General features: G+C 42.5%; 1 protein-coding gene across 1 annotated transcript in view; it reads left to right on the top strand.

Moving 5' to 3' along the window:
• Window positions 1-11,375, top strand: part of NMS (neuromedin S) — a 49,907-nt gene extending 38,532 nt beyond the window's left edge. Inside the window, exons 6-14 of the mRNA XM_055328628.1 lie at window positions 540-595; window positions 898-936; window positions 4,336-4,359; window positions 4,452-4,505; window positions 6,560-6,637; window positions 8,570-8,605; window positions 9,212-9,253; window positions 10,308-10,357; window positions 11,273-11,375. Of these exons, the coding sequence (XP_055184603.1) occupies window positions 540-595; window positions 898-936; window positions 4,336-4,359; window positions 4,452-4,505; window positions 6,560-6,637; window positions 8,570-8,605; window positions 9,212-9,253; window positions 10,308-10,346 (368 nt within the window). The 3' untranslated portion in view covers window positions 10,347-10,357; window positions 11,273-11,375. The remainder of the gene's footprint in view (window positions 1-539; window positions 596-897; window positions 937-4,335; window positions 4,360-4,451; window positions 4,506-6,559; window positions 6,638-8,569; window positions 8,606-9,211; window positions 9,254-10,307; window positions 10,358-11,272) is intronic.
• Window positions 11,376-12,002: the final 627 nt, after the last annotated feature.

Below are 12,002 nucleotides of genomic sequence, written 5' to 3'. Positions count from 1 at the left end.
AACTTCATCTATCCAATCGATTCCTTCAATTGCCATATTAGCTATCTTCCCAAGTGTTGTATCACACACAAATGAGATGCAGATTTCATTTAGACCAGATAAAGGTTGATTGGCATAGAGTGCAGCTGCGTGCTGGCAACAACCTTGCCCAGAACCTACTCCTATAGAGACGAGCATCTGTATTGCTCAAAAGTTCCAAGAGTGATTCTGATGTACATACTTTCTTGACAACATTTCCTGATATTCTATTTTCATAAGTTCCATCAAGATACACATTATGTCATCACCTAGATATCTTTTCCCTCTGTCTTAGTTACTCTTATAATGATCACTCCTGAATAAAGAAACACTGTTTTTAATTAATTTTGGTACAAATCTCACATTTACTGTTAGTAGGCAGAAGTGTGTTTTCTTTGTAAATCCTTTTTAAAAAACTGTATTTCTAGAATCTTTGTATGTTTTTCATGGTAAAGATTTAAAAGTCAATGCTATGACCTTTATTTCCCTCTAATTAATATTTTTATGATTTCTCACAATAGGATCTCCTCGACCTCTAGCTGATCCCCCAGATGGCTTGGATATCATGCAGCTTGAGGTACGCTGCTGTTCAGTAATGTGAGATTTTTATTTAGTCTTGGCCTTGAAAATATCATGTGGATAGTGTTCACTTGAAACTATTTTAAGATCAGATTCTTGGCTGCAGCAGAAACTCATGTTGCCATTTTCATGGCCTCATTTAAGGCATCACGAGAGTTGTGTTGAAATTCACTGCCACTGTGTGAGAAGATAATGCAAGGTTCATAAAAGGGACAATTTTAGTATTTTACATATGTTTTAATAGATTGCTATTGACTAATTTGTACTGATCTTTGATTCATTGTTCATATTTTTCTTTAGCGACTGGCATATTGGGCCAATCTTTCTAAGCAACCTAAGGTAAAAAAAATTATATACATATAATAATTCATTTATTTTTATTTTTTTTAAGATTTATTATTTATTTGAGAGAGAGAGAGTAAGCACAGCAGGGGGAGGGGCAGAGGGAGAAAATCTGGCTGAGCTCAGAGCCTGACATGCTGCTCAATATCACGTTTCTAGGATCATGACTTGAACTGAAATCAAGAGTGGGGCACTTGGTTGCAGAAGGGAAGGAGTGTGGGGACATGGGGTGACTGGGTGACTGGCACTAAGGAGGGCACTTGATGGGGATGAGCACTGAGTGTTATATGTTAGCAAATTGAATTTAAATTTAAAAAAGGGGAAAAAAAGAGTGGGGCACTTAACTGACTGAGCCACCCAGGCACCCCCATATAAGAATTCTTTTAATTATAACAATGCACATGCTTATACCATAATTGATATCTGTAACAAGCACACTTTTTTGCCACCTGCAGGAGAAATCTGTGTATATGGTTAAGCACATGGGTAAGAAGGTAGTTGTAGGAAATAACAAGTGAATCTCTCAAAATAAAATACCATGGAATATTGGTCATTCATGTATATTCTTACAATTATAATAATATATATGTATAATTACATTAATTATGTATGTTATGAGATATCATGACATATGTTACACATTGATATAGTATGATACGATAATTCTTCAAAACAATAGATCTCAGGTGAAGGACCTAACAGTGATAGTCACCACAACGGATATGTTTCAGTGGATACAAAGTAAATATTGATTCAATCAAAAGTGCAGGATGGTGGTGTTAGGGTGGAGCCCATGATTCTAAAGCATAAACTGAATGTTTTCACCTTGAACCATATCTTTTCTTCCTCCTTCCCCTCCCCCAAGCCACAGCATACCTCATCTTGGTGAACTTCTTATTATTCCCCTAATACCCCAGACTCTTATATCTGCACAGGTTTTTCCTCAGCCAAAAATGCCTTTGCAGCTCAGATTCTAAAACCTGGGTTCAAAACCTAATCTACTTAACTTTGGCAAAATTCTTAATCTATGTCTCAGTTTCCTCATCTGTAATATGGGAATAATAGTTATACTAGCCTCATAATGTTGTTGTGAAGATTGAGTGCTTGAATCTTTGAAGGGTTTTCAACAGTGTCTAGAACACAGTAAATGACAGCACCTAAGTGCCACCTGCTAGCATTGTCCCTGATGCAACTAATGGCCATTCTTGAAAACTCAAACATTACTTTCTCTCTTTTATTTTTTAAAATTTATTTGAGAGAGAGCAAGAGAGCACAAGCAGGGGAGTGGCAGAGGAAAAGGGAGAAGCACACTGCCTGCTGAGTGGGAAGCCCAATATGGGGTTCAATCTCAGGACCCTGGGATCATGACCTGAGTCAAAGGTAGACCCTTAACAGACTGAGCTGTACAGGTGCCACTGCTTTCTCTCTTAAACTTCATAAATATATCATGCCTATTTCTCCTTATTTTCAGTTTATCCTTATGCACATGTTTGAAGACAATTGCCATTTCTTATCTTTAGAACTAATCTTTACAGCCTTGCTATCCAGAGCAAAAATTCAGGGTGAAAATCCAAAGTTTTCCATTTCCTTGCCACTGTTTCTTCACTTCACACAGAGTGGGCTTCTCTGTCCCTCACATAAAGGCTGTAGGGATGTCCCCTACATAGGCAGAAGTGGAAGTGTGGCTGTCACATGTGCTACCTATAGCCTTAAATTGGGTTGTGGGCTTCCCCAAGTGCAAGGGCCCACCTGGAATGAATTTCCATCCACTTCCTCCATTTTCCCAAAGCTGATCCTGTTCATCATTTCCAGTCGTAGAACAGCAAGGGATTATTCAGTGAACAAAACTATCAATATCTTAAATCTATTAATAGAGACACTGTAGCTCTTCCTGGTCTTGCTGCTGCATTAATAAAGGACCTTTGGCATGTCACTCCCTCTCCTGGGGCTCTGGTTCCCTCAACTATCTCATGTCCAGATGATCTACCTGGGCTCTAAGTCCTCTTCCAGTTCTGGTCTCCAGAAAAGCCAGATCTGGGTCTCCGCGGGACTTTCGTCTTTAAGCATTTCAGAAAGCAGAGTTACATCCTACAAATGATGACACCTGCAGAAAGTCTTCTTGTATTGTGCTTCTGGTGGGATCAGAAGTTCAGACAGGAAAGGGACAATGAATTCTTGGGAACACAGTTCTACTATTCATCCCTTCAAACAAATATATCTACTGAGAGCACACCATGTGTTAGGTGCTAAATGTGCAATGGTGATCAAAACAGAGAAAACTACTTGCTCTCATAAAACTAAAGTTCTAGTTGGGGACATAAATAATAAATTAGATAGTCAAGAACATTTTGAAATACATTTTTTCTGTAAAAAGTTCTAGTTGGGGACATAAATAATAAATTAGACAGTTAAGTACATTTGGAAATACATTTTTTTTCTGTAAAAAGAAAAAATTGAAGCAAGGAAGGTGCAGATGAAATGTTGAGAGTGGTGTTTGAGCACCAGGAAAAGCATCTTCATATTTCTTGTTGTTTTTTGGCTTGAAACCTAACAGCATTAAGCTGATAAGTGTGGTACACAAAAACAATTATTTGACTAATTAGTGTCCAGAAAACACACATACACTCACACATACATAACGAGTGGGGTATGTGTGCATGTGTGTGTATGTAGAATACATAAGTATGGGTGGCTTCCCATGCAGAAACTCTTCACAGTTGGTAGGAAGATGTAATTGTGTCAACAGCAACAAATTATAAGTGTTATTAACAACTTTCATTTCTGTCTCGATTAAAGTTTGAGCCCATTCAAAGAGGTTTCAAGGTGATTGAGATGAGAATGATCAATCTTAGCCAGATCAGCATATTTAAAATATTCACAGTAATCATCTTAAGCAATACAAAATGCACACATAGAAACCTGATTTATTGTTTTGTAAGACATCTTCTTCACAGCAAGATATCAGAGTAGAATATGCTTAGTATACAACTAAGCCTGTCATTCATGCAAGGATTTAGAAATGAAAAGTTGGACTTTCTGCAAAAAGAGTGGAGATTTATGTAGAAAGCTTTTGGGGAAAACAAGTTTGGTCAATTTGAATCAACTCTAAAAAACTGAATTCTAGAGTATACTCAGCAACAAATTAAAAATTGCAATCATTAATTTTATTCCAAGTCTTAGATGGTTATCTCGGAATGGATTAGGGTATTGCTTCTATGTACTACAGAATATGTTTTTCTCCCTAAGATTGGAAAGGTGAAATGAGAGTCAACCTTAAAATAATTATGTATTACTGGGAACTTGTTTTTTTTTTTTTTTTTGTAAGACCCTTCATCCACTATAATTGCCTGCTCCAATTAAATTCCATGTATCTTACCCTCACAATTCTCTTTCTAGGATAATCAAGACATATACAAAAGGGTGAGTACTGCCTAGCGTGGTAACACAGGCATGCAACTTTCATGTTTATAGCAAGTGACACTTGTACTAAAATAAACTTTTTTATTATTCAGTTTTTATTTCACTACTCCAGAACTCAGGAGCCGACACATCCAGTTAAAAGTGGGGTCAGTACTTTACCATTCTCATCTTTCTGTAAAAGTGACTCTCCTCTGCTTGCCTTTTATCTTATCCAAATTAGTATGTGTAGATAAGTAGAAAAGCACCGGGCTTGCAGACATTGTCTGTGTAATAGCTTTCTAAGGGCTTTTTCCTGGAGCTTCAGAGATTCTTCTTTCCCTGTCTGGGCTACGGCTGGTGGGAGGCTGAGAGATCGAAAAGGTTAGATAGTATATTATAGAAAAGGAAAAAATAAGTGAGGAGAGTTTTTTATTATGCACTTTAACAGATGTTTGAAAAAGACCTGATAAAACTGAGCTCAATTTACATTTATTATACTACCTTTTTAAATTAAATTTAATTTTTAAAAGATTTTATTTATTCATGAGAGACACAGAGAGAGAGTCAGAGACACAGGCAGAGGGAGAAGCAGGCTCCTCCCCAGACCCAGGATCACACTCTGAGCTGAAGGCAGATGTTTAGCCACTGAGCCACCCAGGCATCCCTCCTTTTTTATTTTAAGAAGAGTTTTGTGAAGCATAAAGTGCTGTGTCCTTAGTAGTGATCCATAGAGGTGCACCTTCTATAACCATCACTATGGTTATATGGTTATATGGTGCTAAGGAGATAACATGCATCACCCCTAACTTTGTTATTTTAAACTTGAAATACCCTCAGAAGCAGGTTGTGTAAGTGAATTTCTGCAGGGTATGATTTGAGGAATATTAGGAAGGTCATAGTAGAAAATTTTTAATTCAGTGGCTCTGTTACAGTAACTGAAATTCTACCATTAGTAAGTCATTTATATAATCAAGGCTTTTCACGTCTTCAAGAACAGTCTTTTAAAGAAAAAATAGTGAAGTGTTTTTTTCCCTAAGAGGTAAAGACTCATCAGCATAGATTTAGGAATGAGGATCAGGTGAGGATGGGGATAGATAGTATCAGGAAGGCAAGGGGCTTTTAATTGTTTGTCTCTTTTTTCCTCAGTTTCCCTCTTTGCCATCAACTTGTCTTCTATGTCACTCACTCGTTCTTCCACCTCGTTAACCCTCGTCGTTAGGACTTCTAGTTTGGATTGCATCTCATTCAATTGATTTTTTTTTTCTTTTCATTCAATTGATTTTTAATTTCTGCCTGATTAGATCTAAATTCTGCAGTCATGAAGTCTCTTGAGTCCTTTATGCTTTTTTCTAGAGCCACCAGTAGCTGTATAATAGTGCTTCTGAATTGGCTTTCTGACATTGAATTGTAATCCAGATTTTGTAACTGTGGGAGAGAGGACTGTTTCTGATTCTTTCTTTTGAGGTGAGGTTTTCCTTCTAGTCATTTTGCTCAGTGCAGAGTGGCCAAAAACAAGTTGTACTGGGAAAAGGAGAAAAAGAGAGGAGAGAAAGAAGGAAAGAAAAGAGAAAAAGGAAAAAGAAAAAAAAGAAAAGAGAAAGAAAAAGAAAGAAAGGAAAAAAGGGGGTGGGGGAAGCAAACAGAAATCAAAAATAAAAAAAAAAAAACACGGGGGAGTATCTTCTGATTCTGTATACTTTAAGTCCCTTGACTTCCCCTGGAACTGGTCCGTCCAGCTGGTCTTCTGCGGGAGGGGCCTGTTGTGCTGATTTTCAGGTGTTAGCACTTGGGGGATTATCAAATTTTCAGGTGTTAGCACTTGCAGGAATATCAAATGTACTAGGAAGGGGGGATTAAGGTGCTGTCCTTCCACCCCCCCCAAGACTAGGAGAGCACACCTGGGGTGCAAAAGGATCTGCGTGGGCTTGCTTCTTTGGGACAGTGCACTCCTCCCCAGAAGGACAGAACGCTTGGGGATAAGGCACATAAAAGTCTGATTTACCCTAAGGGAATATTTGTAAGTGTTGTGTAGGAATTATAACCTGCTGTAAGGGCAAGCAGTTCTTTATTGAAAACACAAAATTTCAAGCCTAGGTGTGGATATGAATTTTATCCGGGGTACTAAACCCATCTGTAAGGGAGGGCGTGGAGAGGACAAGTAGCCTGGGCTGCGACCTGGCGAGGCCAGCCTCCGACCCCCGCCCCCCCCCAACTGTTGCAGTTCCCTCCTGTGCACCCCTTGATGCGCCTGGCCGCGCAGCTCGCCAACCGCAGGATGAGAAGATTTCTGCAACCTCCGGTAGGTGTTCTCACTTAACCACGGTGACTGCGGGTGGTCGCTGGGGGGCAGGGAGCAGGGGAGCAGGAAAGGGAGGGCTGACTTGCAGGCTCTCTTTGAATCAGCCTCCACCTTGGGAAGGAGAGCAGGCCTTACCTTATGCCACAGGCCCCTACCCTGAACCCCACAGAATGGCTGCAGGGCCCGGGGAGCCCCCTTAGGGCAGAGATGGCCTCTTCTCTTCCGCTCTCATCTTCCAGGTTTCCTGCCACTTTCCCTGACCCTTCCTTTTCCTGTGGACATTTGCCTTGGTGACCCCCTGGGCTTCCCCTTGTGGCTCCGCCTGGCCTTTTGTCCTATCTCAGAACTTTATTTCTTTAAAAATAGCTTTTTTTTTTTTGTTTGGTTTGGTTTGGTTTGAAGCTTTGAAATTACCAGCTTCAGTAATAGGTATAGTTGTTCAAAATCCTAATTGAAGTTTTATTACATGGTAGCCGAAATAAAAGAATAATGTTGTGCCCAAGATTGCGAATCCGAGAAACCACCAAGGAGGCGACACCAGTGCAAGCGCATGAGGGTTTATTTGCAAGCTCGAGCTTGGGTCCAAGTATACCTGACACAGAGGAGCAGGGACTTGGACCCTGAAGTGGGTTACAGCTGGGTTTTTTTATGGGCTGGTCTAGGGGATTTTCAGAAGAGGTGGAGGAATTTCTCAAGTTCTGTTTACTATTCTGATATGGGGCTTTCAAGGGCATTGAGCTCTGTTCTCATTCTAATATGGGACTTTCTACCATGGGCGTGGGCTCTGTTGTCTTTCTGATATAGGATTCCCCGCCGAGGACATTCTGCAGTTTTCCCTGTAAAGTTCAGCTTTTATTCACTGGGCCCTAGGATGGCTGTACTTGTGCTAATGCTAAACTTGAGGTGCAATGGCCTTAATTTTTCTCGGCCTCCACAATTACATGGTAGCCAAAATAAAAAAATAAAATAAAATAAAAAGAATATTCCTTTTGAATACTGAAACTCATCCCAGTTTGCCCCGAACTTTCCTGGTTTTAGCTCTGAAAAATCCCAAGACCCCTCAGGAAGCTGCTCAGTTCCTAGAAAGCAGGTGGGTCATTGTAAGTGTAGACAGCAGTTTGTCTTGTCTGATCCGCTGCACAGCCTTCCGGATTGAGTCCGATCTGTTGTATGCTGGACTCATAAGCAAAGACAAGCTGGAGAAGCTGCCATGGCTTATCCTTGGATGGGGGACAATTTCAAGGTGATACTGTTGGGAAGAACAAGCCGATTTAACCTTGTCTTGGACATAAATGGTACCTCAATCAAGAAAACACGGCTGCCTTCCTGAACAGGAGATTATAATCGGCTACGTGGTTAACCCTTCCCCTGAACTACTTTTTTGCTCCTGATTTCTGGCTACCTGAGGATGGAGCTGTGGAGGCTGAAAAAAGTAAGGCCATTCCACCTCAAGTTTAGCATTAGCACAAGTACAGCCATCTTAGGCCCCTGTGAATAAGAGCTGAACTTTATAGGAAAAACTGCAGAATGTCCTTGACAGGGAATCCCATATCAGAAAGACAACAGAGCTCAGAATGCCTTAGGCAGAGAAACCCCGTATCAGATCTTAAGAAACTCCCCCACCCTTTCCCCCATATTGGAATGAGAAAAAAAATTCCTCTACCTCTTCTGAAAATCCCCTAGACCAGCCCATAAAAAACAGAGCTGTAACCCACTTCGGGGTCCAAACCCCTGCTCTTCTGTGTGGAGTATACTTGGACCCAAGCTCAAGCTTGTAAATAACCCCTCGTGTACTTGCATCGGTGTCAACTCCTTTGTGGTTTCGCAATCTTGGGCACAACAGAGCCAAGGAGGTACAGGGTCACAGCCTGATGACTGCAACCCTGGGGGGTGTGGTTCCTGTTAAATAACCTGCACCTCATTCCCTCACAGGATTCGAGGACTGCTGCAGTGGATTTCACCAAGAAGGTGTGTAAGCCCTTTCGAGAACCCACACCTCCTAAAGATCTGCAGGAGAAGCCTAGGAAGTGCTTGGAGCTGGGCAATCTTGTAGCCCCTCTAGATCACTTCTGGAAAGAACTGGTCCCACAATATTGCCCCTGAAAATCTGAGGCCGAGAGTTTAATTTCAGGTTTTCCTGAGCTTGTTCCGAGGCAGAAAGGAATCATGGGGCAATGCTGCTGGCTGACTATATTTCATCTCCAGTGTTGTAGATGAGTCACCTGGAACCATCTGTTCCTGAGGATTTGCTTTATGTGGCTCAGGGGCCTGCATGCCAGTTGTACAAACTTGGGGAGAGGTAAACTGCAAGTGGCACAACCCCATCCATATACCAGTTCTTCTCCACGTTGACCATGAATCATAGATACCTGGGGACTTGGTTAAAATTCATATGGCTGGGCCCCAGCTCCAGATAGCTGGTAGAGACCTGAGGATTTCCATTTCTAACAAAGTCTCAGGTGTCTTTGATGCTTTTGGTCTGGGGACCACACTTTGAAAACTGTTGTCATAGACATTTTCAGAAGACCTTTGGCACAAAGTGGTTGCATAATGGTTTGTGTTTTTATGTTGCAGGATCACACTGCCACCTGGGGACGACCATTTTTCCTTTTCAGGGTATAGCATTTCTTTTTCTCTGTTTTTAACTCGGACTCCCTCCTGCCACCCAATTATGGATTCCTGCAGAATGAGCACAGCCCAGCACCCTATGGCAAGCTAGTGAATAATTATGGGGACTCTCTCACCCTTTCCTTAGGAGAGACCTTCAAAGTCTCCTCCTATAAACTTGATGTTTAGAAAAGAAAAAGTGCAGAAAGACATAGGCTGAGAGAACCAGGGCTCCGGGAGCATGGGTGGGAGGTGGGAGTGCTGCTGATGGACAGACATGGGAGCCAACCAGAACTGGGGTCTGTGTCCCTGTGTCCAGGTTCCATGCACCCAAATAGCATAGGCACTGTTCTCTCCTTCCCTGGGGTCCCAGAGCCCCTTGCGAAGGTCACAGAGTCAGAAACTGTCTTAGTTCGTGGTCTGCCACTCACTAGCTCTGCTTCTTCCCCTGATCCTCAAGTCTTTCCATCAAAAAAATCGGACTCTGAATCAGACAGATTCATGCCCCTCAAACTGTACTCTATGGGTCACTGGTGCCAAGAGGTTACTCTGCAAAGATCAGACAAGATGGGAAAACACTGCACCCAACACTCTCAAAAGTTTACAGCACACATCAGCATGTCCTGCAGGAAACAACCTGTTTTTCTCAGCTTTCTTATATAGTTCCCAACTTGTTTGATCATAGAGGCCCTGTATGACCTATTGGTGGTCATTCTCTAGAAGGTACTTTGAGGAACATTGGGTCTCCACAATGTCTTTAGGGTGAGAAGTCCTGTGATAAATGGTTTGAAGACCATTCTGCTACATAAATAGAGCCTGGGGGTGTGGGAGTGGTGGGGTAGAGGACAGTGTCAGGGCTGTAGGAGCAGCAAGGGTCCTGGAGCACTGGCCTGGTAGCCCTGGGCTAGGGCTGACCAGATGAACTCCCAGGGAGGCTGCTGACATTTCAGTTAGGAAAACGAAGTCTTAGGGTCAGTTGAGGAAGGATCCAAGGCCTGGAAACAGGTTCTAGGCAGTTTTGTCTCAGTATCTGTAAGCTGCTCCTTTTTTTTTTCTCCCCCAGCCAAGGAATGGAAGAAACACTGAAGATAACACCCTGTAGGGAAGTCCAAGGTCAGCCCCCTTCCTACTGTTCTCCTCCAAGTAAATGTTGTGTCTGACTTGGGGGGTGGTGAGAGGCAGCCAGAGGGGTGGCAGTTCAAAAAAGAGGGGGGCCACGTGGAACCTCTGAGGTCCTCCACCCCCTCCCTCCCTTCCCTACTCTCCACACCACAGAGACCCCACTGCAGCCTGGTAGAAACAGGCTGTCCCAAGCACACAAGGCAGCCTTCGCCTCCGTGCTGGCCCTTTGCAGGTATGTCGTCTCTAGCAGGACCTGCGAGGCAGTGAGGGCCACATGTGGCCCAGCTGATCCTCGGGACTTCTCACCTGACCCTTCAAAGGAAGCCGAAGCCTCCCTAGCAGGCTTGGCAGGGGAAGGGGGGTACCTTATAGTGGGAACATCTCTGAGTACAGCAGACGTAGCCGGGCAAGGCTACTCCCTCCATTCAACAGTGAGCTGAGACCCAGAGTTTAAATCTCAGGAGATTCCTTGGTCTTCGGGCCCATAGAAGTGAAGTCCATGTACGAGGCAGCTCTGGGCCTCCTCTGTCTCTCATGATGGTGTGGTCCTGGGGTCATTGAGGTGGCTGTCCTTTGGAGGTGTCCCAGCCTCCCTCCTGGAGCCTGATCTGACCTGCCAGGGCCTGGGCAGGCCAAGGGTGCCTGAGAAAGCTGTCCAGATGCTGCGAAACAGGACTCCCCAGGTGAAAGGAGAGGAAGAGGTTCCCTGAGGCCACAGCACTGACACAGACTGAATGGTCTAATTAGATGCTGCAAAAATGAATAAGTACCGATTTGCGGGCATTTGTGACTTATCAAATTGAGGAGTAATTTTTAAAATATGTTGTACAATAACATGCCCATAGGCCTCGTCTTGATTCTGGTAATGATTTGATCCAAGCAGTGCATTTTTCTCCTCTTTTTCAGAGTTCTGTGGCAAAGAGAAACTGGATCAGATAAAGAAATCGAGCAATTATCTTGAACAAATGTCAACTTTCTTTCTGTGAACAATAAAAGATAATTCTCTTGCTCTATACTCACTAGAATATGCAATTGTATAAAAAATAAAGGAGCATGGACACAATATTTTAATTTCTTATTGGGAAGTTTTAGGGGAGGGATTAGATGTATTTTAAAAATAATACTAAATATATATATATATATATATATATTTAATATTCTGTGTTTGGGATTGTTTAAGCATACCCCAAATATCTTGTTATTATCAAGAATTGAGAGCCTGGGGCTAGGGATAGACTGTCTTCCTGTTCTGGCTCATCTTTTAGCTGGGGCACTGTGGGCTGGTCACTTCCCATCCCTGTGCCTTATTCTCCTCCACAGTAAAATGGGATTGGTAATAATAATAGTACCTTCACACAATTTTTGTGAGGACTGCAGAGACCACCTACGTAAAGGCTTAGCATGGTGGTACCTAGAGAGCATGCAATAGGTGTTGGCTCTAATTACACTTCAAAGATGATTCTCATGACACAAATAGTACCAGAACGACTTGCCCTAGACAGCTTCTTCTATCTTGCTGACCAGGGACTTGAGGTTACAGCACTAAGTTAACATATAACAATTCCAGACTTCTTAGGAAACCATGAGGCTTCGGCATTTTACTTTCTCAGGCTCCTCCTCTGTAAACAGTATTTGA

Source organism: Nyctereutes procyonoides, unplaced genomic scaffold (assembly GCF_905146905.1).
Source record: "Nyctereutes procyonoides isolate TBG_1078 unplaced genomic scaffold, NYPRO_anot_genome, whole genome shotgun sequence".
In the NCBI taxonomy this organism is placed as follows: Eukaryota; Metazoa; Chordata; class Mammalia; order Carnivora; family Canidae; genus Nyctereutes; species Nyctereutes procyonoides.
The sequence above is the reverse complement of the archived record's forward strand: the minus strand, read 5'-3'. Positions and strand labels throughout refer to the sequence as shown.